This window comes from Anolis carolinensis, chromosome 1 (assembly GCF_035594765.1).
Source record: "Anolis carolinensis isolate JA03-04 chromosome 1, rAnoCar3.1.pri, whole genome shotgun sequence".
Lineage (NCBI taxonomy): Eukaryota > Metazoa > Chordata > Lepidosauria > Squamata > Dactyloidae > Anolis > Anolis carolinensis.
In genome coordinates, this window is record NC_085841.1 from 119,172,117 (window position 1) to 119,199,607 (window position 27,491).

The following is a 27,491-nucleotide window of genomic DNA, read 5'->3' on the forward strand; positions in this document are numbered from 1 at the left end:
TCTATGCCAGTGCAAAAGCTGAGGTCCAAAGAAAGACCAGAGAACTCAAGAACATCTGGTGGACAACAAAGAAGGCTAAAAAACTCCAACACTTTGCAGATACCCATGATGCTAAGGGATTTTTCAAAGCCACAAAAATCATTTACGGACCACGAAACCATGGCATACAGCCTCTACGCTCATCAGATGGAACCAAAATTCTGAAGGACAAAACATCAATTGCACTACGTTGCAAAGAGCACTACCAGAACCTTCTGAATCGCAGCTCCAATGTGGCCGAAGAGACCCTCTCACAAATCCCGCAACAACAAACCAGGGATGAGCTTGCAGCACTGCCTAGTTTGGAAGAAGTCAGCAATGCCATCAGCCAACAAAAAAACAACAAAGCCAACAAAACCTGATGGGATCACTGCTGAAATCTTCAAAGCAGGTGGACCTGAGCTGATACAACAACTCCACCAGCTCATTGAAAAGGTGTGGGTGACCGAGAAAATCCCAGCAGACTTCAAGGATGCCACCATCATCACCCTTTTCAAGAAAGGGGATAGAACAGACTGAGGGAACTATTGTGGTATCTCCCTTCTAACCTCCACTAGGAAAATCCTTGCAAGAATCCTTGCAAACCGCTTTCTCCCTGTCTCAGAAGACACCCTCCCAGAATCCCAGAATGGCTTCCGTCCCTCCAGAGAAACAGTGGACATGATCTTCACTGCACGACAGCTCCAAGAAAAATGCAGGAAACAAAACCAACCTCTGTACATGGCATTCATTGACCTAGCAAAGGCATTTGACACAGTGAATCGCAGCGCTCTCTGGACCATCCTCCAAAAAAAACGGGTGCCCTGACAAATTTGTGAACATCCTGCGGCTCCTCCATGATGACATGATGGCAACAGTCTTGGACAGCAACGGCTCCCAAAGTGACCCATTTAAGGTGGAATCAGGTGTCAAGCAGGGATGTGTTATTGCCCCTACCTTATTTTCCATCTTCATCGCTATGATACTTCACCTTGTTGATAGGAAGCTTCCCACCGGAGTGGAAATCATCTATTGGACAGATGGAAAACTATTTAACCTCAGCAGACGGAGAGCCAAAATCAAGGTCACCACAACATCTATTATAGAACTCCAATATGCCGATGACAACATAATCTGTGGGCACTCAGAAGACCTACAAGCCACTCTCAACACCTTCGCAGAAGCATATGAGAAGCTCGGCCTCTCACTAAACATCGAGAAAACCAAAGTGCTCTTCCAACAGGCACCAGCTAGTCCCTCTGCAATGCTAGGAATATAGCTTAATGGTGTAAAATTAGAAAATGTTGACCATTTCCACTACCTTGGTAGCCACCTCTGCTCAAAAGTCACCATCGACACTGAAATACAACATTGCCTGAGCTCTGCGAGTGCAGCATTTTTCCGTATGAAGCAGACTGTTTGATGATCGGGACATCCGTAGAGATACCAAGGTGCTTGTTTATAAAGCCATTGTCCTCCCAACCCTGCTCTATGCCTGCGAAATGTGGACCGTCTACAGACATCACACTCAACTTCTAGAGCGTTTCCATCAGTGTTGCCTCAGAAAAATCCTGCAAATCTCTTGGGAAGATAGGAGGACAAATGTCAGCGTGCTTAAGGAAGCAAAGACCACCAGCATTGAAGCGATGCTCCTATGCCATCAACTCCGCTGGACTGGCCACGTTGTCCGAATGCCTGATCACCGTCTCCTAAAGCAGCTACTCTACTCCGAACTCAAGAACGGGAAACGTAATGTTGGTGGGCAGGAAAAGAGATTTAAAGATGGGCTTAAAGCCAACCTTAAAAACTGTGGCATAGACACTGAGAACTGGGAAGCCATGGCCCTTAAGCACTCTAATTGGGGGTCAGCTGTGACCAGCAGTGCTGCGGAGTTCGAAGAGGCACGAATGGAGGGCTTAAGGGAGAAATGTGCCAAGAGGAAGGCCTGTCAAGCCAACCCTGACCGAGACCGCCTTCCACCTGGAAACCGATGTCCTCACTGCAGGAGAACATGCAGATCAAGAATAGGTCTCTTCACCCATCTACGGATCTATCCCCAAGATAACAGAAATGGAGGACCATCATCCTTGAACTACAAGGGATCGCCTAAGAAAGAAGACTCTTCATGATTCACTTTTAAAAAATTCAAACCACCCCCGAATTTTTTTTCTGGCTAGAACCTGGCTAAATGGTGCGAGAATCAGGATGCCTGAAAGTGTCGTTGTCACACGATGCATGAACTTCAAGATTCACTGCCACAAGAGTATTCACAAGGCACAAAACAGTATACAGGCAGTTCCCAAGTTACAAACAAGACTTCACCACACTTTTTGTCCCTGTGATAACTAGTGTTGTATATTTGTATGGAATTGCTATCCGTTTCTGTATGTTCCATTTGCATGGCCCCATTTTCTTTTTCGGGCACTCAATGCTTTCAAAAATGGGTGCCTATACAAATTGGCATTCCAGAAAAGATTTTTTAAAAACGCATGCCTGGCAGGAATACAGGCACAGGCACTTCTCTCTTTCCCCCCTTAACTGTGTAAAGCAAAGGGGGTAAAAACCTTACTATAACTCCATCGGCGTGCGTGGACACAGCGCATCTTTGGCGCTCAGCACTCCACTTCAGGGTCTGGTGTGCAAGTAAGTGGAGAGTTGAGTAAGATGCCCTATTTTGGTGTTCCGCTTCAGGGCCTGCTGGCAGGCCTGCTCGCCAGACACTTTTTTCCCCAAGGACAGCGTGTTAGGCGAACAGGTCCAAAACACCAGACCCTGAAGCAGGGCACCAAACGCTGCACCTTGGCGTTCAGTGTTCTGCTTCCTAGCGCAGCACCACACATACGATGTCATAGGCATCACTGAAACCTGGTGGGATGACTCCCATCACTGGAATTTAACCATTGAGGGCTATAACCTCTTTCACAGAAATAGAACAAAGGGGAGAGGAGGGGGAGTAGCTTTATATGTCAAAAACAGTTACGTTGCAGAAGAAATGCAAGACTGTAATCCGGGAAACCAGCTTGAAAGCATCTGGATAAGAATCAAGGGAACCGGGACTCAAAAAGATCTTGTCGTGGGTGTCTACTACAGACCTCCAAGTCAGGATGAAGGACTTGATGAAGCCTTCTGTCAACAGCTGACCAAACAGGCACAAAGAAGAGATATAGTAGTCATGGGCGATTTCAATTATCCCGATATCTGCTGGAAAACAAACTCAGCCAAGAGTACAAAGTCCAACAAATTCCTCACTTGCCTTGCAGATAATTTTATGGTCCAGAAGGTAGAAGAGGCAACAAGGGGATCAGCAACTCTTGATCTAATCTTAACAAATGTGGAAGACCTGATCAATACAGTTGAAGTAGTTGGATCCTTAGGGGCAAGTGACCATGTGCTCCTGCAGTTTGCAATACAAAGGAATGCTGAAACTAAGACAAGTCAAACACGCATTCTGGACTTTAAGAGAGCTGACTTCCAAAAAATGAAGGAATTACTGAGCGCCATTCCATGGACACCGATATTAAAAAACAAGGGAGTTAAGGATGGATGGGAGTTTTTCAAAAGTGAAATACTCAAGGCGCAAATGCAAACAGTGCCAACAAAGAAGAAAAATAAGACAAGTGCAAAGAAGCCAGAATGGATGTCCAAAGAACTTCTAACTGAGCTAAAGCTCAAAAGTGACATGCACAAGAAGTGGAAAAGGGGAGAAATCACCAAAGAAGAATTCAAACGTATAGCCAACACCTGTAGGGAAAAGGTTCGCAAGGCTAAAGCACAAAATGAGCTCAGGCTTGCCAGGGACATAAAAAACAACAAAAAAGGCTTTTTTGCTTACGTTGGTAGAAAAAGGAAGAAAAAGGAGGCGATAGGGCCATTGCAAGGAGAAGATGGGGTGATGGCGACAGGTGACAGGGAAAAGGCAGAACTACTTAATGCCTTCTTTGCCTCGGTCTTCTCAGAAAAAGAAAGCCATCTTCAACCTCAGCAACACGGAATGGACGAAGGATTGGGGGAAATCCAACCCCAAATAGGGAAACAAGTTGTCCAGGAACACTTGGCCTCTCTAAACAAATTCAAGTCCCCAGGGCCAGATCAGCTACACCCAAGAGTACTGAAGGAACTAGCGGAAGTTATTTCAGAACCACTGGCAATTATCTTCGAGAGTTCTTGGAGAACGGGAGAAGTCCCAGCAGATTGGAGGAGGGCGAATGTGGTCCCTATCTTCAAGAAGGGAAAAAAGAACGACCCAAACAATTACCGTCCGGTCAGCCTCACATCAATACCAGGCAAAATTCTGGAAAAGATCATTAAGGAAGTGGTCTGCGAACACTTAGAAACAAATGCAGTCATTGCTAATAGTCAACACGGATTTACCAAAAACAAGTCATGCCAGACTAATCTGATCTCTTTTTTCGATAGAGTTACGAGTTGGGTCGATACAGGGAATGCTGTGGATGTAGCGTACCTGGATTTCAGTAAGGCCTTCGACAAAGTCCCCCACGACCTTCTGGCAAACAAACTAGTAAAATGTGGGCTAGACAAAACTACGGTTAGGTGGATCTGTAATTGGCTAAGCGAACGAACCCAAAGGGTGCTCACCAATGCGTCGTCTTCATCATGGAAAGAAGTGACAAGTGGAGTGCCGCAGGGCTCCGTCCTGGGCCCGGTTCTGTTCAACATCTTTATTAACGACTTAGACGAAGGGTTAGAAGGCACGATCATCAAGTTTGCAGACGACACAAAACTGGGAGGGATAGCTAACACTCCAGAAGACAGGAGCAGAATTCAAAACGATCTTGAAAGACTAGAGAGATGGGCCAAAACTAACAAAATGAAGTTCAACAGGGACAAATGCAAGATACTTCACTTCGGCAGAAAAAATGGAAATCAAAGATACAGAATGGGGGACGCCTGGCTTGACAGCAGTGTGTGCGAAAAAGACCTTGGAGTCCTCGTGGACAACAAGTTAAACATGAGCCAACAATGTGATGCGGCTGCTAAAAGCCAATGGGATTCTGGCCTGCATCAATAGGGGAATAGCGTCTAGATCCAGGGAAGTTATGCTCCCCCTCTATTCTGCCTTGGTCAGACCACACCTGGAATACTGTGTCCAATTTTGGGCACCACAGTTGAAGGGAGATGTTGACAAACTGGAAAGCGTCCAGAGGAGGGCGACTAAAATGATTAAGGGTCTGGAGAACAAGCCCTATGAGGAGCGGCTTAAAGAGCTGGGCATGTTTAGCCTGCAGAAGAGAAGGCTGAGAGGAGACATGATAGCCATGTACAAATACGTGAAGGGAAGTCATAGGGAGGAGGGAGCAAGCTTGTTTTCTGCTGCCCTGCAGACTAGGACACGGAACAATGGCTTCAAACTACAGGAAAGGAGATTCCACCTGAACATCAGGAAGAACTTCCTCACTGTGAGAGCTGTTCGACAGTGGAACTCTCTCCCCGGGGCCGTGGTGGAGGCTCCTTCCTTGGAGGCTTTTAAGCAGAGGCTGGATGGCCATCTGTCGGGGGTGCTTTGAATGCGATTTCCTGCTTCTTAGCAGGGGGTTGGACTAGATGGCCCATGTGGTCTCTTCCAACTCTGCTATTCTATGATTCTATGATTCTAGGGTCTGGCATGTGCGTGCATTTTGGGCCTGCTTGCCAGACACACTCTCCTTGGATAAAGACAGTGTTAGGCGAGCATGCCTGCTTGCAGACCTGCTCTCCAGACACAGTCTTTTTCTAAGGAGAGTGTGTCTGCCGCATGCATTTTGGGCCTGCTTACTATACGCACTCTCCTTGGAAAAAGATGTCTGGCCAGCAGGCCCTGAAGCAGAGCGCTGAATGCCACATCTTACTCGGCACTCCGCTTACATGCGAGCCAGACCCTGAAAATGTTCATATATGCCGATGGAGTTACAATAAGTTTTTTTCCCCCTTTGCTTTATACAGTTAAGGGGGGAGAAGAGAGAAGTGCCCATGCCTCCCAGGGTCTGCAGCCCTGACAGGCACGAAAATCAGATGACAAACAGTTACCATTCTCACTTTTCATTTGTTTAACTGGTATTTCTGTACCAGCGGGCGGTGTACCGTTTCATGCATTCCAAATAAACAAAACGGTACGAAAACACGAATGAAACAGTAACCAAGCCCATGTCTAGTGATAACTAGATTCGGAAAAATTTGGCTTATTGTGGATTGGTCATAAAGCTTTAGTGGAGACACCTTTACGCCATGATAACTCTTTCAGGAATGAATTTCCCTTCTAAGAGGTAGATTTCTATCACTTCCTGTTGTCTCACCTGTTTGTAACTATGAGTTGTTTGTCAGTCAGATGTTTCAACTCGGGGACTGCCTGTAATTTATAGGTCAGGTACTAAGAAATTAACACAGAGATTCAGATCTACAATTATCCCATGCCTTCTAATTCTGTATTGACAAGTAGCTGGTCCAAATGGGACCACCCAAGAATGGGAACGACTGGTCTCACAAAACCCTCTTATAGTACTGAGGCAATGGGGATGTCAGGAGGGGAGAAGCTGACTACTGACGAAAGGCACAACAACAAGCCTCCTGACTGCTGCTTCTCCCCCTCCCTCTCCCTGAGAGGAGCCATTCCGTATGGCGCCTGGAAGTGTGAGTGCCTTAGTGTCTTCATTTTTAGACGTGTTCCTGGGGTTATTTGGGGTGTTAATTCAGAAAATTGCATTGGATAGACCACATCAGCTCTAGATTATTAAATATGGTTTTCTGTGGGTGAGCAGATGGCGACTACTGGATGGCATATGTTCTTTATCAGAACCTAGATCTGATGTGGTCTATCCAATGCAATTTTCTGAATCAACATCCCAAATAACCAAAACAAATCTAAAGTTGACCAAAAACTGATTTGTAACCTTTTTGGTACTAATGTTGGAGAGTGGTCCCTGGTCAAAATGGTCCTTGGTCAAGTGGTCTCAAAAAAAGGTTGGGAAGCACTGTTGTAGACTGTATTTCAGAGGAAGGAACTGGCAAAAGCACTTCTGAGGATTCCTTATATTTACAAAGCCTATGAAATTCATGGAGTTGCCATATGTTCACAGACAACCTGAAGGCACATAGAATTATAGACTTGTAAGAGACCACAAGAGCCAGGCAGTCCAACCTAAGAATGAAAGGCAGCAGATCATGTCTGATCTATGAAGATACGCAAGGTCAAACCTGGTAAATAACTGGATGGGAGAGTGCCAACAAATACCTGGAGTTGCAGCCTCCATTTCAGAGGTAGGAACTGGCAAAAATACCTCTGAGCATTCCTTGACTAGAAACGCACCTACACTGCGGCATTAATGCAGTTTGACACCACTTTAACTTCAGTTGCTCAGTGCTATGGAATCATGGGAACTTTACAGGACCTTTATCCTTCTCTGTCAAAGTGTTGGCCCCTCATCAAACTAAATCTCCCATGAGTCCACACCCCTGAGCCCTGGTAGATAAAATGGTATTGAACTACATTCATTCTACAGTAAATTAATGCAATTTGAAAGCCATACATTCAGCAAAGGACAAGAGGACTCCTCTTACCTCTGCAGGAGTCTACCGTATACCATGCAGCTGTGGATAAGTCTACATAGGGACCACCAAATGCAGCAGCATTGCTCAAATACGAATCAAGGAACATGAAAGGTACTGCTGACTAACTCAACCAGAGAAGTCAGCCGTAAGACCCAACTTCATGAACCAATCTGGATACAGCATATTATTTGAGAACACAGAAATGCTGGACCACTCTAACAACTACCATGTCAGACTACACAGAGAAGCCAATGAAATCCACAAGCATGTGGACAATTTCAATAGAAAGGAGGAAACAATGAAAATGAACAAAATCTGGCTATCAGTATTTTAAAAAACTCTAGGATCAGGATAGACAGGTGCGGCTGGTGGAGACAAGGGACAGGGCCTTCTCAGTGGTGGCCCCTCGGCTGTGGAACTCCCTCCCTAGCGAAATCAGATTGGCTCCCTCCCTCCTGTCCTTTAGAAAGAATGTTAAAACCTGGCTATGGAACCAAGTGTTTGGATAGTACAGGGCAACATAACACGCAGCTATGAAGTGAATGGAATGGAATTTGAAATGGCTTCTGGATTATGCTTTTAGGTCTACGTGCAATGTAACAGTTTATGCAATGTATTTATATAGTATTGTTTTATGATTTTTAATGATGTTAATGCACAGGGCCAGGGGGATTGAAACTTTTTAGCGAATCATGAAGAGTAGGTCCATAACGCAAAATAATTTAGATATCAGGCTCCATTGATAAACTTCAGTGGACATTCAGGACAGATAAAATTCAGTAGACACTCATGGAGATTTGGTTAATCGGTTAAAATTCATGAGTAAACCAGATTTTTAAAAAAACTGAAAAATTTCGGGGGGGGGGGGTTGAACCTCTAAGCCCCCTCCCCCTACAACCCTGTTAATGCATGATGTATTTTGTATTTGTATGTTTTTATGTTTCATGCGGCATTGAATAGTGCCTATTTGGAAGCCACCAATCTGAGTCCCCTCCAGGGTTGTGACAGAGTGGGGTAAAAATGCAGCAAATAGATAGATAGCTAGATAGAACGAACAACACTCAGAAAACAGAGGAATTCCAAACAAGAAACAATCAGGGCCAGTTAACACCTCTCAACAAAGGATTACTCCAGGCAGTAAACGACCAGACCTTGATGCTGCAAGGCTATTCAATGCTAATCAAGGTAGCCAATTGCAACATTCACACTTGTCTCCAACAGACAAGAGTTCTTTCTCCTACTCTGGACAGTCCAATTGCATAGTTTCCAACAGACTTCACAGCCTCAAGGATGCCTGCCATAAATGTGGGAGAAATGTCAGAATTGCTTCAGGAACATGGTCATATACAGCAACCCAGACATAGGGTTGCTATAAGCCGATAGGCGACTTGAAGGCCGGAGTCTTGGCTATCAAGTGGGGCGCGAGAATCGGGACCTTCAAGTCCAGGAAAGAAGAAAAAGAGCTGGCTGAAGGACCAAGGACAAAATGGGGCCGATAAGAGAGGGAAGGAAACAGAGGCCGGAGGAGAACTGAAGAATCCCCTGGGCGAGAGAGAACGTGCAAGGAGAGGCTTTTAGGGGGCGAAGAAAGAGGAGACCATGATGAGCAACTACCACAGAAGGCCACGGAGTTCCCTCCTTAGGCCTTACTGAGGAAAACACTAACCCGCCAAAAGAAAAACAAACACCGGAGGCCGGACTCACCGCCCATACTTTCTCCTGGAAGGCGCCACCAAAGGGGAGGGCAGAAGGAACGGCTTTCTCTGTTTGAATTTCGCCACCGAAAACAACTGAAGGGGCTGATTGGGAGACGTCAAAGCAAAGCGCCGCACTTTCGGTTGGTCCGCTGTTCGATTGGCAAGCGAATGAGCCACTCCTGAAGCCTCCTCCCGCCACAGCAAACGAGGGCGGGCTCGAGCCCTGTTGAGCCTACAGAAACTCAAGCTGAGGGCTCGAGCGCGAATGACGAAGAGAAGGCTTGACCAATCGCGTCGCCCGGCCGGTCTCTGTTTTCTTCCCGCGGAGAGGGGAAAGGCATTCCATTCAAGGCTGGGAAAGAAGGCGAGGTGCCTCGTTCTCCCTCGTTAGGGTTCAGAAAATGAAAGCTGCATCCACGTTGGAATTAATGCAGTTTGACATCATTTAACTCAGTGGTTCTCAATCTGTGGGTCTCCAGATGTTTTGGCCTTCAACTCCCAAAAATCGTTAACAGCAGGTAAACTTGCTGGGATTTCTGGGAGTTGTAGGCCAAAACACCTGGGGACCTAAACCACGGCTGTAAAGTCTTTTATGATATGCTGGGATTTCTAGTTCAAGGTTCCCTTGATATGACTGATTTTTTAAATATTCAAATCCAATATAGATATTGCATATACATAGGAGCCCCTGGTGGCGCAGTGGGCTAAACCCTCGGATTTGCTGACTCAAAGGTAGGTGGTTCAATTCTGGGTAGCGGGGTGAGCTCCCGCTGTTAGCGCCAGCTTCTCTCATCCTAGCAATTTGAAAACATGCAGATGTGGGTAGATCAATAGGTACCACTCCGACAGGAAGGTAACGGTGCTCCATGCAGTCATGCTGGCTATATGACCCTGGAGGCATCTATGGACAACACTGGCTCTTCGGCTTAGAAATGGAAATGAGCACCAACCCCCAGAGTCAGACACAACTAGACTTACTGTCAAAGGGAAACCTTTACTTTTTATATTATATACATATTATACCTGCAGCAGAATATAGCAAAATCTTTAAATAAACAAATGGTGTTGATACCTTTACTAGCCAACCAAAAGCCACAAAATTCTTTATGCATAAATTTTAATGTATGTAAATCAGATCCATTTAATTTACCCATAGCATGTTGAAAACTATTTTGATGCAATATACTTTATACAATAAATCAGTGGATGCCTAAATCATGGTTCATTCTGAAGGAAAATGTGGAAGGCAGAAAGTAAAAATATAAGTCCAAAAGTTAATACGGCTATAACAGTTCTGCGTGTCCTCGCAATGACAATCTCGTCCCCAACCACCGCACTTGAGACGGTGGTGGGACCAAGAGAAGGGCCTCCCTGGCAGATCTCAATGCCCGCACCAGTTCATAGAAGAAGATGCGGTCTTGAAGATAGATTGGACCTGAAGCATGTTTAGAGAATCAATGTACAGTAGAGTCACTTATCCAAGCTAAACGGGCCGGCAGAAGCTTGTATAAGCAAATATCTTGGATAATAAGGAGGGATTAAGGAAACGCCTATTAAACATTAAATTAGGTTATGATTTTACAAATTAAGCACCAAAACATCATGTTTTACAAAAAGCAGTTCAATACGCAGTAATGTTATGTTGTAATTACTGTATTTACGAATTCAGCACCAAAATATCATGATATATTGAAAACATTTACTACAAAAATGGCTTGGATTATCCAGAGGCTTGGATAAGTGAGGCTTGGATAAGTGAGACTCTACTGTATTCCTTCCCTCTTAAATAAACGAAAGGTATTTTTTTTTTTGGAAACAAAGGACAGTAAACACATTGTTGGGGGCAGCTTTGAACTTGAAAAAATTATCTCTTTACAACAAGAAAACTAGCTGATATTACTTAAGATTTTTAGGTAGACTATATTAAATCCATTACAATTAAAGTAGCTAGAGTTACCTTTGTAGTGCAGCACCAAAATAAACTTTAATTTTCCAAAAACAATGGCAACAAACTGAAAGCTACATCCCAGAAATCCTACCTTTTAAGGCAGTGGTTCTCAACCTGTGGGTCCCCAGATGTTTTGGCCTACAACTCCCAGAAATCCCAGCCAGTTTACCAGCTGTTAGGATTTCTGGGAGTTGAAAGCCAAAACATCTGAGGACCACAGGTTTAGAACTACTGTTTAAAAATATAGATAAAATAAAATATAGAAGCTTAAAGATTTTTTGCCTTGATATAAAGAAACTCAACTTCCAACTGTAAATATATCTAGCTTCACCACTAAGAGTTCAATGGCTATCCATTGCAGAGTAATGCTCTTTAAATAAAATCATCTGTTCAGTAGAAAAAGCATATAGGGTCTATGCAACTTAAGCTACCCAGCTGACAACCACATAGAATGACAGCACTGGAAGGTACTTTGAACTATCCTAATTCCATTGCTTCCAGTAAAGTATTTGAAAGCATCTTTCCTTCCAGCTTATTGAGCAGAAGAGCATCTTGAAGCACCCTTTTCACAAATTGTGGGAAGAACATCCTCCTTTGGTGAGCATGGGATAAATGAGGTTCCTGTGGGAGAATTTGGTAAGAGAATCAAAGAGAGTAATGAGTTATATAGCGAGTTGCTTCAATTTGAAGTCCTTAGTAGCAGATGTTTCTGAAAAAAAGGAAAAGGTAGCAGTGCTATTTGTGTACTGCGCAAAATCTCACGGTAGAACCTAAACTCTACTGCATAGTCTTCTAAAATGATGATGATACATTGGTTCCAGGAAGATGGGCTTCTGGCATGGGATGGGTAAAACTTCACAGAGGTTGGAAGGAATGTTTTTGCTGAGAGCCTCGCAAACCTGTTTAGACAAACTAAACTGAGTTGTGTAGGGAAGGGTGACAATATTTGGGACAGTACTTTATCAAGGCCCAGAAGAAACAGCCCGAAGGCTAAAGAGAGAGTTGAACAAACAGAACAAGTACCAAGCATTGAGAGGGTAGTAATCTCAAATAACTAGCTAGGGAAAATGTCCCATGGGCTTAGATATCTCTACACTAAGGCACAGAGCATGGAATATAAACAAGATGAACTGGAACTCTTAGCACAACAAAACAGTTACAATGCAATAGGTATCACTGAAACCTGGTGTGATGAGTCCAATAATGGGAATGTAGTAATGGCAGGGTATAACTTATTTAAGAGAAAAAGACCAAACAGGAGAAGGGGTGGAGTAGCATTATATGTCAAAGATATATCTGTGAAAAGATGCAGGGCTTCAGTCCTGGAAACCAGGTTGAGAACATCTGAATAAGAATTAAAAGAGTGAGAACAGAAAAAGATGCAGTTGTAACAATCTGCTACAGACCTCAGAGGTGGACTGAAGACCTGGATGAAGCCTAACTTGAACTAAACATGCAGAAAGAAGAGATATAATACCATGGAAAGTTTCAACTATTCCCGTATTTGTTGGAAAACAAGCTCTGCTAAGAGTACAAAGTCAAATTCCCCACTTGCCTTGCAGATAATGTTGTTGTCCAGAAGGTAGAAGAAGCAACAAGGGAATTATTCTGGATCTAATCCCAACCAACACCGAGGATCTGGTCAATGTCAATGGAGTGGAAATGGTGATATCCTTAGGTGGGAGTGAACATGTTCTCCTGGAATTCGTGATACAAAAGAAGGCGGAAACTAAGAGAAGTTAGACATGCATTCTAGATTATAGGAGAGCTGACTTCAGGAAATTTAGGAAAATACTGAGTGTGATCCCATGATAGGAATGAGAGTTAAAAACTGGTGGGAATTTCTTAAAAGTGAGATGTTGTGTTTCAGCCTGATGATGAAGGGGGATTTGGGATTATGCAGGTTGACCAAGGAAATGTTGAAGGTTCTGAATTGTCAGAAATGCAGGCTGACCAAGAAAATGTTGTAGGTTCTGAATTGTCAGAGAGGCTGCAGGCTAGCAGGGAAGCTGAAGTTAGTGATAAGGGTGACCTTTCACAAGATTTTGAACAACAACAAAGTCCAGGTGGCTCTGGCAGCGAGTCAGAGGAGTCTTCCTTAGATAGAGACACAAGATTAAGGTTAAGGGTTCATCCCAAGCATTCTGTGAGAATCACTAGTAAACATATGGGAACCCAAGGTTAGAGGAATGCTTTCTTAACTTGTAAGCATGGTTAAATAGGGTGAAACGGAAAGATTTCAGGTGAAGCAACGTTGATTTTGGGAAGCTTAATTCCTGCCTTGTCTCTGCTCATGGAAACAGATTCCTGTTTTGTTCATGCCTAAATTCTGTGTTTGGATTGTATTTTGGAGTTCACGCTGCCTTGTTTTTCAGGACTTGTTTTTGAACTATATTCTGCAGATTGCCTTTGCAATTGGATTACTGCTTTCTTTACTGCTTTTTATTAAGACTTTGCTATCTTTTATTAATAAACCGTAAAAACCAAGTCTGCTGTGGTAGAGTGTGTGTTAAAAGCAAGGTTAAAACCAGCGCTGAGATGCAACATGAGATACTGAAGGCCCAATTACAAACAGTGCCAACAAGGAGGAAAAAAAGAGATGTGTAAGAAACCAGAATGGTTGTCTAAGGAACTTTCAGCTGAGCTGTACAAGAAATGTAAAAGGAAGGAAATCACCTAAGAGGAATTCAAACAAATAACCAATATGTATTGTGAAAAGGTTTGAAAGGCTACAGCACAAAATGAGCCTAAGCTTTCCAGAGAAATTAAAAACAGTAAAAATGGTTTCTCTGATTATGTCGGTAGAAAAAGTAAGAACAGGGAAATGGTAGGGCCTCTTCATGGAGAAGGGGGTGAAATGCTGACAGGGGGTAGGAAAAAAGCAGAACTACTCAACACCTTCTTTGTCCCAGTTTTCTCCCAAAAGGAAATCAGCATTTAATCTGAGCAATATGGAGCTAATGAGAGAATAGGGGAAATGCAACCCAAAATAGATAAAGAAGTAGTCAAGGAATACCTGGTTATTCTAATTCAAGTATCCAGGGGCAGATTTAGCCACGCGCACACACCCTTTTATCCTGCTTACTTTTGGGTTTTTAGGCATGTGTAGAAGGCAGAGCCGGCCCTAGGTATTTTCAAGTGTAGGCGAACAGAATTTTGCCCCCCCCCCCAAAAAAAACTAATCATTGAAAAATAAAAGCGTTGGATAAGTAAAAATGTTGGATAATAACGAGGGATTAAGGAAAAGCCTATTACATTAAGATTTTACAAATTAAGCACCAAAACATCATGTTTTACAACAAATCAGCAGACAAAGCAGTCTCGACTGCGCCCCCGTATGTTTTGCGCCCCAAGCGACCGCTTAATTCGCCTCATTGTTGGACCGGCTCTGGTAGAAGGGCCCTGTGATCACTAAAAATCAACATGGATTTCTTAAAAACAAGTCATGCCTGACTAATCTTATCTTTTTTTTGATAGCGTTACAAGCTTTATAGATGCAAGGAATTCTGTGCATATAGCATATCTTGATTTCAGTGAGGCCTTCAACAGGGTCCTCTGTTGACGAACTAGTCAAATGTGAGCTAGCAATGCTACTGTTAAGTGGTTCTGTAATTGATTAAACGGCTAAACCCAAAGGGTGTTTTCCAATGGTTCCTCTTCATCCTGGAAAGAAGTAACCAGTGGAGTGCCGCAGGGTTCGGTCCTAGGCCCAGTATTGTTCAACATCTTTATTAATGACTTGGATGAGGATTTAGTTGGCATGTTTATCAAGTTTGCAGATGACATCAAATTAGGAGGGGTGGTTTATTTATTTATTTATTGACAACATTTCTACCCTGTCTTTCTCACCCGAGGGGACTCAAGGCGGCTTACAAAACTGGCAAAATCTTCCAGAGGACAGGATCAGAATTCAAAACTACCTTAATGGATTAAAGAGTTGGGCCAAAATTAACAAAATGAATTTTAACAAGGAGAAATGTAAGATACTATACTTAGGCAGAAAAAAATGAAATGCACAAATACAAAATGAGTGACACCTGGCTCAACAACAGTACATGAGAAAAAGATCCTGGAGTCTTTGTGGACAACAAGTTGGACATGAGCCAACAGTGCAATGACATGCCTTAAAAAGCCAATGGGATTTTGGGCTGCATCAAAAAGGAGTATAGTGTATAAAACGGGAGTCATGATGCCTCTCTGTGTGCCACCCAGGACTGATCAGATCAATTGTTGGTTGGATTCACAATGCTCTTTGGGTGTGGGTGAACTCCCAGCATTTAATGCTGATTCTTTCCAAACCCTGCCAGTATTCAAAGTTGGCCATGTTGGTTATGTGTGCCAAGTTTGGTTGAGATTCATTGTCAGTGGGAGTCTTGGGGCTTTCTGGATGTGGAGTGAACTATAACCCTCATCATCCAGGGTCAATCTCCTCTCATTTATTTCTTTTGTTCATAAAAATAAAAAGAGAGAGATTTCTCTTTTATTGTAAAGATAGATTATGGGAGCTCCCCTTTGACTAGTTCACATTTTCTGCTATGGTTGAAGAAACTGTTGTGTTGTTTATAGCGTGATTGTCCTTGAAGCAACCTCCCTTTTGCCTTTGACATGACTCTTTGATTACCCAGCATACAAAAAATGAGAAAGAATCATCCTTTCTCCTCCACCCATGAGGTGTAAACTCTTGTCTCTTGCTTCCTAATTTCAAACCTTGTGGGGTCTTCAATAATCAGTGTGCCTTTGCACTAGTTGTGTATCATTCTCTCTCCTAATTGCATCGTACAAAACTATTCACACTTTTCTGGCCCACTTCCCCTTTTAGGAGCCAACCCAGGATTTTATCAAATTATGTTTATTGTGTATTGGTATATGTGATTTTATCTGTTTATGATTTTTTTTTACTGTTGAGTTTTATATTGTTTGTTGCCTGGGCTTCTCCCTATGTAAGCCGCCCTGAGTCCCCTCGAGGAGATGGGGCGGGGTATAAAAATAAAATTATAATTATAATTATTATTATTATTATTATTATTATTATTATTATCATTATTATTCAGCCCCCTCCTTCAGCTGCTTAATAAGTTTTTTAAACACCCTTCTGTCTCTGGGCATGTATTCAACTATTGTCTAGATGAAGGTCCGTTTGCTTGCATCAGAATTAGATTATTTATGTAGGTGATATGTTGTGTATCTTCTTCCTGTCTTTCTGTTGTGTTGGCAAGGTAGTTGCAGTAAAGCACATTTGAGGATTCATATGTCTGTTGGGAGGAATATTTGGGGAGCAACAGTATCAAAGTTGCTGGCTGAGCCAATGTAGTTGTCAGATGAGTGAGCAATGGGGTTGTCTCATACAGTGGTGTGTGTGTGATGCAAGAGGAATGTGCCCTTGCATTTGTGAGTTCATGTTGTGGATGGCTTATAGGCTGTTCTGTTTGGAGAGGTGTAGCAAAGTTTTATGGGGCTGTTATAGGCAGGCCTCTCATTGTTTCATTATTTCTGTGTGTGCATATACAAATTAATTTTGTGTTTCTCTTACCTTCCTCATGGCATCAGCACACACTGGATATAATGAACATTCTGGCAGAACATATGTGGTATATTCCCTTGTGTAATATGAGTATGTCTGCCAGTAAGTTTATATTAAATATTGACAGAGCTGACTTGGGTGGAGTATCGTATCATGATGGTCCAAGGGAAGTGTCATCTTGGAAATCTGTGGCTGGAATCTGTGTGTGATTATCCTCTGGAATGTGGATGCATCTCTGGGTGATTTCATTCCCTGCGGGAAATCCCAAAACAGCAGGGGTCTGTCAGCTTGCCTTCCGTGAGGTGTGGTGTTGTGGTATGGAATAAATGTGAAATAAAATGGTAAAAAGTAATAAAAATAAGAAAAAAGGAAAGGGGCTGAAGAGTGGTTTTTTTGAGGTTCCATGAGAGGAGGGGAGAGGAAAAGCTATGGAATTGGTTCATTGACTTCTGGCAGGTCCACATCCGTGTGCCAAGAAAGAAATGGAAACAAAGAGACAGACAGGGAATGTGGCTGCTACAAGGAAGCAGGAGCCATAATGCAGGGATACGTTGTATCCCTTTGACTGTTTCATTGTTCTTAATGGAAGAGGAGAGGCCAGGCTGATTTTTATTATGGCACTAACCCTTTACAATTCTCTGTAGTCCTGCCACCGATCTTGGCCTTTGTTCAGGGGTCACTTTGTCTGGGACGTTTTGGGTCTAGGGGAGCCAGTAATGGGTGACTTCACTGTCTGATCCACTATGTCCCTGCTAATGCCTGGATCCATGTTCAGACCATTTTGTCCTAGGCTGGTTCAAATCTGATGATCAGTGCCCTGATGTGTGTGGAGAAATGGGGATGATGGGATAGTGGTGCTGCTGTTGGTGCATGGATGTGTGTGAACCTAGTTCAAGGGAGCAGGGCACCACTGGAGATCTTCCAGCCCCTGTCCTTTGGAGAACTATAGATCCAATCCCTGGGACCTTTTTATATTCGAGGTGGGGGTATGGGTTCACGACAACAGAGACTGGGCAACATGTTTACTGTATGAGTCTGTAAGTGGATTACAATGAAGATCCTTTACGCATCTTACTAGATCAGTGGTTCTCAACCTGTGGGTTCCCAGATGTTTTGGCCTTCAACTCCCAGAAGTCCTAACAGCTAGTAAACTGGCTGGGATTTTTCGGAGTTGTAGGCCAAAACACCTGGGGACCCACAGGTTGAGAACCACTGTACTAGATGCAGTATCAAACATTGCTCAGAGGAATCATTAAACAACTTTAATTGAGGTGTTCAGTTTCAACAGCTCTGGAGGATCAATCTTTTTCTTTTTAAAACTTATTTTCATATAAATATAGTCTTAGTTGAACAAAAGCATTGTCTTAGCTGAACAAAACCCAGCTGTTAGAACTTTCTGTTTCTCCACCATAATGTAAAACACAGTCAAGCAGGAATTTTATCATTACCTTTCAGTTCAGGAAGGGATATAATTTATATATTGTGAGGAAGCCCTAATAGTCAGCCAGGGTCACTATGGTTTTTAATATATATATATAATTAATCATAAGATATTATGAATTGTTTTCTCAGGATCGGGTTGAGAGATACTGTATCACACTCAGGCGATATTGGAAGACTTCTTCTGCAGACTGAGATCTGTGATTTACAGAGTGCTATTCAGCACCCTTCTTAAACTGCTGGATGAGATTGTTTTTTGGAGGTAAGAACTGTATGTTATCAGTAAGCTGATTACATCCAACTTTGTCCTGTAGAAATCATATCTAATGCTACCTAGTTCTATTTCCATCTTGGGGAAGATCAGAACCTTCTAACCTTGATATTGGAATTGATTTAGTTTAGGCAAGACAGAAATTCATGAAGAACTATTATTCCACCTCCGGCGGCACAATGGGTTAAACCCTTGTGCCATCAGGATTGTGACTTGAAGGTTGGGTTGCTGACCTAAAAGTTGGCGGTTCAAATCCGGGGAGAATGTGGATGAGCTCCCCTGTCCGCTCCAGCTCCCCATAAGGGGACATGAGAGAAGCCTCCCACAAGGATGGTAAAACATCAAACATCTGGGCGTCTCCTAGGCAACATCTTTGCAGACGGCCAATTCTCTCACACTGGAAGCAATTTGCAGTTTCTCAAGTCACTCCTGACACAAAAACAACAACAACAAGAAGTAACCTTCTAACATGTTTTATGAGGTCATATTCCCCTCTACAAACCAGCTTCATGACCTTAGGATGTTCTTTGATCAATTTAAGATGGCAGTGGATACAAGTTTGTTTTGCCATCATTGTTCTTGTATGGTTCTTGTAATGTGCCTTCAACTTGATAAGCATTTCTGACTTAACACCACTGAAGTGAGGCTGAATCTACATGACCGTATAATCCAGTATCTGGTCCCAGATGATCTGCTGTGATGACTCATGGGCCATGTAGTCCCGTTCCCAGTACTATGGTGGCAGATGAAGAGGAAAACTTGGGTTTCCCACCGTTTCAGCCAGAATTGGAGCCCTTGCACCTGCAAGATGTTTGCCCACCAGAAGTCAGCCAAACAAGCCTTGAGCAGAAATCTCCCCCATTTTCTCGCCGGGATTATTATAATCAAGATAGAGGCGCTCGGGAGGCGACTCGCCGGAGCGCCAGGATAGCTGCCAGACAATTAGCTGATTAAGTCTGCTTCCCTTGGGAAACTTTAAGGAGTCATGCATCTGGACACAGTATAGGTTTCGTTTCTTGTTCCCCAGAGAAAGTGTTCCTTGGCGGGAAAACAAGATCCTATATAGGTGTTTGCCCGCAAAGGAATCCTTGCGGAGTCAATTCGTCAGCTTTGGGAGTAGATTGTGTGTGGACTACGCTACTCCAGTTCCCTCGGACCTTGTTCCAGTTTCAAGCCTGCCTTGTCCTCGGATCTTGCCACGGACCTCGTTCTTGCTTCTTGCCTCTTGTTGCCACGTATCAAGCCTTGTTTGCCAAGCATCTAGTTTGCTTCCAGCCTTTGTTGTCAAGCTCCATTGGACTAAAAGGACCCTGTCATTTCCCCACGCTTTGCTTGGCAAGGTGTGTGTTTCGGTTATTGGATTATAACTTTGGACTTTAATATCTTATATTGGACATTGTTTTCCTGGACTATATTTGACCTTTCCTGAAAGGTCTACTACTGAACTATATTCTTCACTTGTTTTTACTGACTTTATATATTCCTTTAATAAAGATATTAGATAGATTCTGGTCTCTGCGCATGGTTATTGGTGCTCTGCAGCCTGGGTCCTGACATCTGCTTTGAACTGGATTATACCAGACTACAATGCAATGGACGTTGCTTAAAGTTATATACATGGCAATTAGTTATACATGTAAAAGAGATTAAAATTAACTGGAATGTATTAATTTCATTCAAGGCTGGAGTTAAAATTGCTGGAAGAAACATTAACAACCTTAGATATGCAGATAATACCACTTTGATGGCTGAAAGTGAGGAGAAGCTGAGGAGCCTTATAAACAAGGTGAAACCAAGAAAGTCCAAAATCTGGGTTGCACTTAAACATCAAGAAAACCAAGATTATGGCAACTAGACTGATTGATAACTGGCAAATAGAGGGAGAAAACATGGAGGTATTGACAGACTTTGTATTTCTAGGCACAAAGATTACTGCAGACGCAAACTGCAGCCAGGAAATCAGATGTTTACTTCTTGGGAGGAGAGCAGTGACCAATCTTGAGAAAATAGTTAAGTGTAGAGACATCACACTGGCAATGAAGGTCCACATAGTTAAAGTAATGGTATTCTCCATAGTAACCTATGGATGCGAGAGTTAGACCATAAGGAAGGCTGAGCGAAGGAAGAGAGACACTTTTGAACTGTGGTGTTGGAGGAAAATTCTGAGAGTGCCTTGGACCGCAAGAAGATCCAACCAGTCCATCCTCCAGGAAATAATGCTCGACTGCTTACTGGAGGGAAGGATGTTAGGGGCAAAGATGAAGTACTTTGGCCTCATAATGAGAAGACAGGAAAGCTTAGAGAAAATAATGATGCTGGGGGAAATTGGAGGAAAAAGGAAGAGGGGCCGACCAAGGGCAAGATGGATGGATGTTATCCTTGAAGTGACTGGCTTGACCTTGAAGGAGCTGGGGGTAGCAACGACCAACAGGGAGTTCTGGTGTAGGCTGGTCCATGAGGTCACAAAGAGTCAGAAACGACTGAACAAATAAACAACAGTGATTTCATTATATATTTGAACATTCATTTAGGTGTCCCCTGCTTGATCATTTCAAAAGTTTTATTTGAGCCTTATGATTATATTTGCCTTCAAGTCACCTATTCACTTATGGCAACCCAACTGCAGTTGGCATTCATTGGCAGTCTCCCATCCAAGTGCTAATCAGGACTGACCCTGATAAGTTTTCAAGATCAGATGGGGTCTGGTACCATTAAGCTATATAGGCTGAAGTAAGTCTTCGTTATTTTGTACACAGCTTTAATGTGATACTGAATTATTAATGGCGTCATAGATTGCATTTTGTGGCAGCATTATCACAATGAACTTAAACGGAACTAAATTGATTAAGATATAGATTTTCCCGTTAACTCTAGTACATTTATTTCCCTTTCATGTTGACAATGGTTTCTTTAGCACTCTGCCACTGCATTCCAACCAGAGGCGTCCACAGGTATTTTGCCTTAGTAGGCAAAATAATTTTTGCCCCCCCCCCCCCCCGCATCGCGGGAGGCGTGGCTGTGCAACGCGGAAGGCGTAGCCAGACCTGGCCCCGCCTCTCATGCTGCGCAGCCTGACCCCGCCTCCTGTGTCACGCAGCCACGCCTCCCACATAACGTGGCCACGCCTCCTGGCGGGGCAAGGGCACGTGGGCCATGGTGGGAAGGTCCAGCCAGCCTGGCTAGGCGTTCCCGTCAAGGCCTGGATGGACCTTCCAGCAGCGGTCTGGCTGAGCCAGCCTGTGGCTGGGAGGCCCATCCACGCTGGCTGGGCCAGGCCACACGACACAAAAGGAGTAGCCAGACCTGGCCCCACCTCTCATGCCACACGCCCTGGCCCCGCCTCCCATGTCACACGGACATACCTCCCGCGTCGCATGGCCACACCTCCTGGCGGTCAAGGGCACGTGGGCCACGACGGGAAGGTCCAGCCAGCCTGGCTGGGTGTTCCCGCCGCGGCCTGGATGGACCTTCCCACAGCAGCCTGACTGAGCTAGCCCGCGGCGGGGAGGCCCATCCAGGCTGGCTGGGCCAGGCCGCACGGCATGGGAGGTGGGGGCAGACCTGGTCCCGCCTCCCACACTGCGTGCCCTGGCCCCGCCTCCTGCCTCCCGCTCTGCGTGGGAGGCGGGGCCAGGGCGCGTGGGCCACAATCCTGGATGGGCCTTCTCCTTCGGGTCTGGATGGGCTTTTCCGTCATGGTGGGAAGGCCCAGGCCCGAAGGAGAAGGAGGCAGGGGTGGCGCCATCCTCCCCGGGGCTCGACAGCGCCCCGGGATCATTGCGCCACAGGCAAATGCCTCCCTCCCCGGGCAGTTGGACCGCCTCTGATTCCAACCATAAATTGTGATGGCTTGTTAGAAAAATCTTGGGCCAAAGGCATGGGCTCATAGGCCACATTTTGCCCATTCTTGATGCAGTACAATTGTAAATGTGATTACTACCTCACTTTAAGAAGACACTGGTGATTTAAAAAAATAACTCTATCCTCTCCTTTTGAATCATACTTGCTAAAGATTTTGAAAAAGCATCCAATGTCATTCAGGTTACTAATTCTTTGAGTCAGATAACAACTGGCTCAATTATAACAACACTGCCTTTATCATATCATACAAACAATTGCATTGCCAACCTTCAAATAATTTCAAAACCAAAGGGAAATGTAATAGTGTGCAACTTACACAATCAACATCCTCTCTCCCCCCCCCCCCACCCTTTACTCTATTGCCGCAAGCCACACACTGAAAGGAAAATTAGATGAATACTAATGCACAAGTCAGGATGCAAAAATATCCTTACAACAAATACATATCTTCAGCTAGTAGACACACCCATTCAAGTTGGTGTTGCAACAAATGCACACACCTGCAGTGTGAGACAGCAAAGAGTTGGACTTGTTAGGTGGATATTTGACCATACATGTTGCTATGATTTCAACACAATTCAAACAGGCAATATCCTTACACTCTGACTTATGTTTCTTACAAATGCGTATTTGCCACACAGTATGTGTTAGATGTTGTGATAATACTTTAACCAAGTAATCTAGACAAGTTTTAAATTAATTCACTATACTTAAATTAGCTAAAAGGATGAGAAGAAAAAGTAATGAACTATATGGCGTCACATAGCAAATATTAACATTTAACTAGGAAATTTGTAATTCATGTGAATTTATGAATGGCTTATGTGCACATTCAGTAATAGCCTGATGCTGCAACTATGACTTATCTGTGGCTATGGCTTTAACCAAATGGGAAGAATCCAGTGTAACTCTTTGTGTTATCAATTGTCCTCATGATACCTTTCCAAAGAGTTGAAATGGCAAGAAAGAGTCAAGGTTTCTTCCATAGCAACTGATCAGTGTGGGGGCCTACCTTTAGCACTGCATATTAAAGTGTACCTGTCCTAATTTGCTCTCACCTCTGGCAGGTTATCTTGCTAGGTTGGACCACAAGCCTATTTAGTCCAGCATCCTGTTTCACATAGTAGCCAACCAGATACTTGTGGGCCTCCTACAAGCGGAACATGACAGTAACAGCATTGTTTACTTTGTTATGCCCAGCAACTGGCATTCCTCTGATTCTGGGAGTAGTATACAGCCTCCCTCAGTAGCCATTGATAGCCTCACCCTGCATGAATTTGACTAAAACATTTTGAAACCGTCTTTGAACTTTACCATAGAATGCCATTATACTGTCATAGCAGTGGTTTAGTCCTACTTTTGTCTCAGTCTCATTGCTTTGTGTCATGGCTGTACAATTGTGCATAATTCTGGAGGTTTTCATGCTGGAAACATTCTGTTAATGACCCTTGTACCTGCTATAATTCAGTGGCTGTTTTGAGTGGACACTTCTCATTCTGTTTCATTGCAAGAGCAATCTATTTATGAGGCTTGTCTGGTTGTCTCTCCTTTGGGGATTTCAGCAGGAAAACCTCTAGTGCTTGGGCAGGACATACAAGTCTTACTAAGAAAATAGCTGTGTTTTCTATGGCCTACACTCTTCATTACCTTTCCAGACATGTTCTGATTTTTTTTATATATGCTGTAAATGGTTTGCTGTTACAGAGCAATTTGGTACTGTTAACCATTAATGTCAATATCCAGATGCCTTTACAGCATGGGAATGTTTTCCAAAGATCTCTCTGGGCCCTTCCCAGGATCTGATCCTAGGTTTTCTGCTTAAAACTGGATTATATGAGTCTGCACTGCTAGATAATCTGTGCTAAACAGAAAATCTGGGATCAGATCCTGGTTAATGGGGCTTTTCTGGAAGAGCCTTCCATTGCTTTCATGCTGAAGCATGCAACACAGTGTTACCACCACAAGGTTACTTTTAAATATATATTTTAATTTTTTTTAAAAAAAAGGTAATAGTGTAATAGACATATGACATCATGTCACAATAACATTATTACAACTTAAATTGTATGAGCGAAGCAGGCTTTGAACAACTAACCTGAAACAATAGACTTGTGTGATAAGCATCATTGTTTTTCTCTGTATAAAGACATACAGATGGTGGGGGTGGTGTAGGCCCTTCCGGTGTTACTTTGTGAGATTCGAGTTCTGAGCAGTTATAGGTGTAGTCTAATGATGTTGTGGTATCATAGTGTTATATGACTTAATATATGGGTGATATGGTTTTGAACAGGACAATCTGAAATAACAGGCTAACTTGGTATTCCTCAGCTCTTTGTTTTTACGTGAGAAGGATATCAAAAATGGAAGTTGGTGATGTGGTCCCTTTCTCTTCCTGTGCCACCTCTCAAAATGAGAGATTTGGGTTGTAATGGAACTATTATAATGATGTCATACTGTAATCTTATTATTATAGTTATATATATTTCAAAGAAATCAAAGTAAATCAATCATGAATAAGGTGGGGCATACGAAGTGGTGATAGTGCAGATAAATTACATGTTCAAACTGCACTATTACAGTGCAAATATAAAAGGCAGCAGTGCATACTGTTAACAGTCATTATAATTGCAGGTCCAGTTGCAGCAATTTTTGAATGGATTAACCAGGCATAATGGCATTGTGTGTTAAGTGCCTTTACTAGTGACTATTGTCATATTCAGTGGAACTAAATTTTGTATCTTAAATTATGTCATCTGTGAAAAATAGAAACACTGTCTGTATTCAATGTTCCATCATTCAGCTTCATTGGATATTACTAGGCTTTAAAATCTGTTATACGAGAAAGAGAGAAAACTATGTTTATCTACTTTTCTACACAGCATACATCATTTACATGTAACATCATACTAGCTGTTTTCCTGCATTTATAAGTCCCAAATATTGGGGCATTTCCTCCCAATAAATTACTCCTGTCGTGATAATTTATCAGTAACTTGAATGATGGAATGATGGAATAAAAGGCATGCTTATCAAATTTGCAGATGACATCAAATTAGAAGAGATAGCTCAGATAACTCAGAAAACTGGATCAGATTCCAAAATGACCTTCACAGATTAGAGATGTGGTCCAAAACTAGCATAATGAATTTCAACAGGAATGCACTATACCTGGGCAGCAAAGTGATAAAGATGTTGAATAGCACTGGGCCCAGGAGAGCACCCTACTACTCTCCAGAATGAAGAGGAGCCAGTGGTTTGGTCAGTAAACCAATTATGGAGCCAACTAGCATTGTCTAGCCCATCTAGACAATGCTAGCCCATTTGCAAGAAGCTCATGGGGGGACCTTTTCAAAGGCCTTACTGAAATCAAAATATTCTACATGTACAGCATTCCCTTCATCTACTAAGCTTGTAACTTTATAAAATGAAGGCCAAAACATCTGGGGACCAGCAGGTTGAGGGCCACTGATTTAAGTCATGGATTTCTTCATATGTGTAAATATCCTTGATATATACCATCCCTCTGCCTATCCTGTTTAATCTGTTTCTCAGAAATAGGGTATACCCATCCATTAATAAATCCCAATCATGCTTTTTATTCTACTGAGTTTTGGTGATGCTTATTATATCATATTTGCTTTCCTGTATTATGAGTTCAAGTTCACCTTGCTTATTTCCCAAGCTCTGTACATTAGTATAGACACCTAAGATCATGGGCCATTCTCCCTCAATGCTTTTTCCCCCCCACCCACTGTTGAATTCTTGTATTTCTTGCCCAATTCTTTCTTTAACAGCTGGGCTATTATTTTCAGCACCTGATTAAACCCCTGCCCCCCCCCTCGATGGATTGTCACCTTGTCGTGGTGAGGGGGCTTGCATGTTCCGATGAACCTGCGGGCACAACCACTGGAGTCCAGAAGTGGCCACAGGGGAGGTTCCAGACCAATCATAATCCGAAGACCCAAAGACCTCAACGGTGGAGCAGGTGGAGGATAACATGGTACATGTTACAATAGCTGTGAAGGCAGAAGAAGGCTGCAACAGACTGAGAAGCCACTCTTGTTCTGTTAACTACACCAATGCTGGAACCTCACTCTGTGAAGACTGTATGTTGACCGGCCGTGCACCGATCTCCACACATTAAAAAAAATCACGCACAGGCGTCTTCCAAGAAAAATAAAAAAAAACCTGCAAAAGTCCCATGGCGATCAGCGAGTGTCGACGGGGGCAGGACTATGAAATCTGGAAGCCCCTAGTCACAGACTGGCACATGGGCAGTGGATATGGACTCAGTCGCTCTACCTCAAGGACTGAGGCAGTTGAGTAGTCCTGCAGCTGTATCCATGACTGAGCAACCCTTTTTAGGATCCGCTCTGCTCACCCCACATGGGGAAGGGGCTAGAAAAGGTGCCCTAAACATAGTCTGCCTCTCTTATCCCTGACTGGACAGCCGCGTCCAGAGGGGTCATCACTCTGTGGCCAAAAAAAGAGAAATGAACTTTGGAACATGGAACGTATGGACACTGTTGGATAACACTGACAGCAAACGCCCCGAACGCAGGACTGCTATCATTGCAAGGGAGCTGGGACGCATTAAGATCGACATAGCAGCGCTTCAGGAGACCCGGAGAGCAGGAGAGGGACAGCTGAAGGAAGAAAAAGGAGGCTACATCTTCTTCTGGAAGGGACTGCCTGAAGAAGAGCGAAGAATACACTGAGTTGGCTTTGCTATCAGAAATGACCTGGTGAAGCACCTGACTGAGGCACCCACTGGCATCAATTAACGACTCTCAACCCTCTGAATTGACCTTGCCAAAAACCAACAGGCAACCATCATATGTGCCTATGCACCAATGCTAGATGCTGACGAAGACATCAAAGAAAAATTTTATTGTCAGCTGGGCACCGTCCTATCGGAGATACCTAAGGAGGACAAAATCATCCTCCTGGGGGACTTTAATGCCACAGTCGGACGGGACTCCGACCTGTGGCCAGGGATCATAGGACAAGACGGGGCTGGAAACAGCAACTCGAATGGTATCTTGCTTCTTACCAAATGCGGAGAGCACAACCTTATCATCACCAACACGCTCTTCCGCAAAAAAACAAGCTCAGGACATCATGGAAGCACCCCTGGTCAAAGCATTGGCACCGCTTGGACTATGTTATTACACGTGCCAGAGACCGCTGCAA

General features: G+C 43.5%; 1 protein-coding gene across 2 annotated transcripts in view; it reads right to left on the reverse strand.

Moving 5' to 3' along the window:
• Positions 1-9,414, reverse strand: part of ttk (TTK protein kinase) — a 62,009-nt gene extending 52,595 nt beyond the window's left edge. Inside the window, exon 1 of one of the 2 annotated variants that reach the window (XM_003215693.4) lies at positions 9,265-9,414. In XM_003215693.4, coding sequence (XP_003215741.1) covers positions 9,265-9,271 — 7 coding nt within the window. In that variant the 5' untranslated portion in view covers positions 9,272-9,414. The remainder of the gene's footprint in view (positions 1-9,264) is intronic. The other variant, XM_062981398.1, reaches the window with a different exon arrangement.
• Between the last annotated feature and the right edge of the window lie 18,077 nt (positions 9,415-27,491).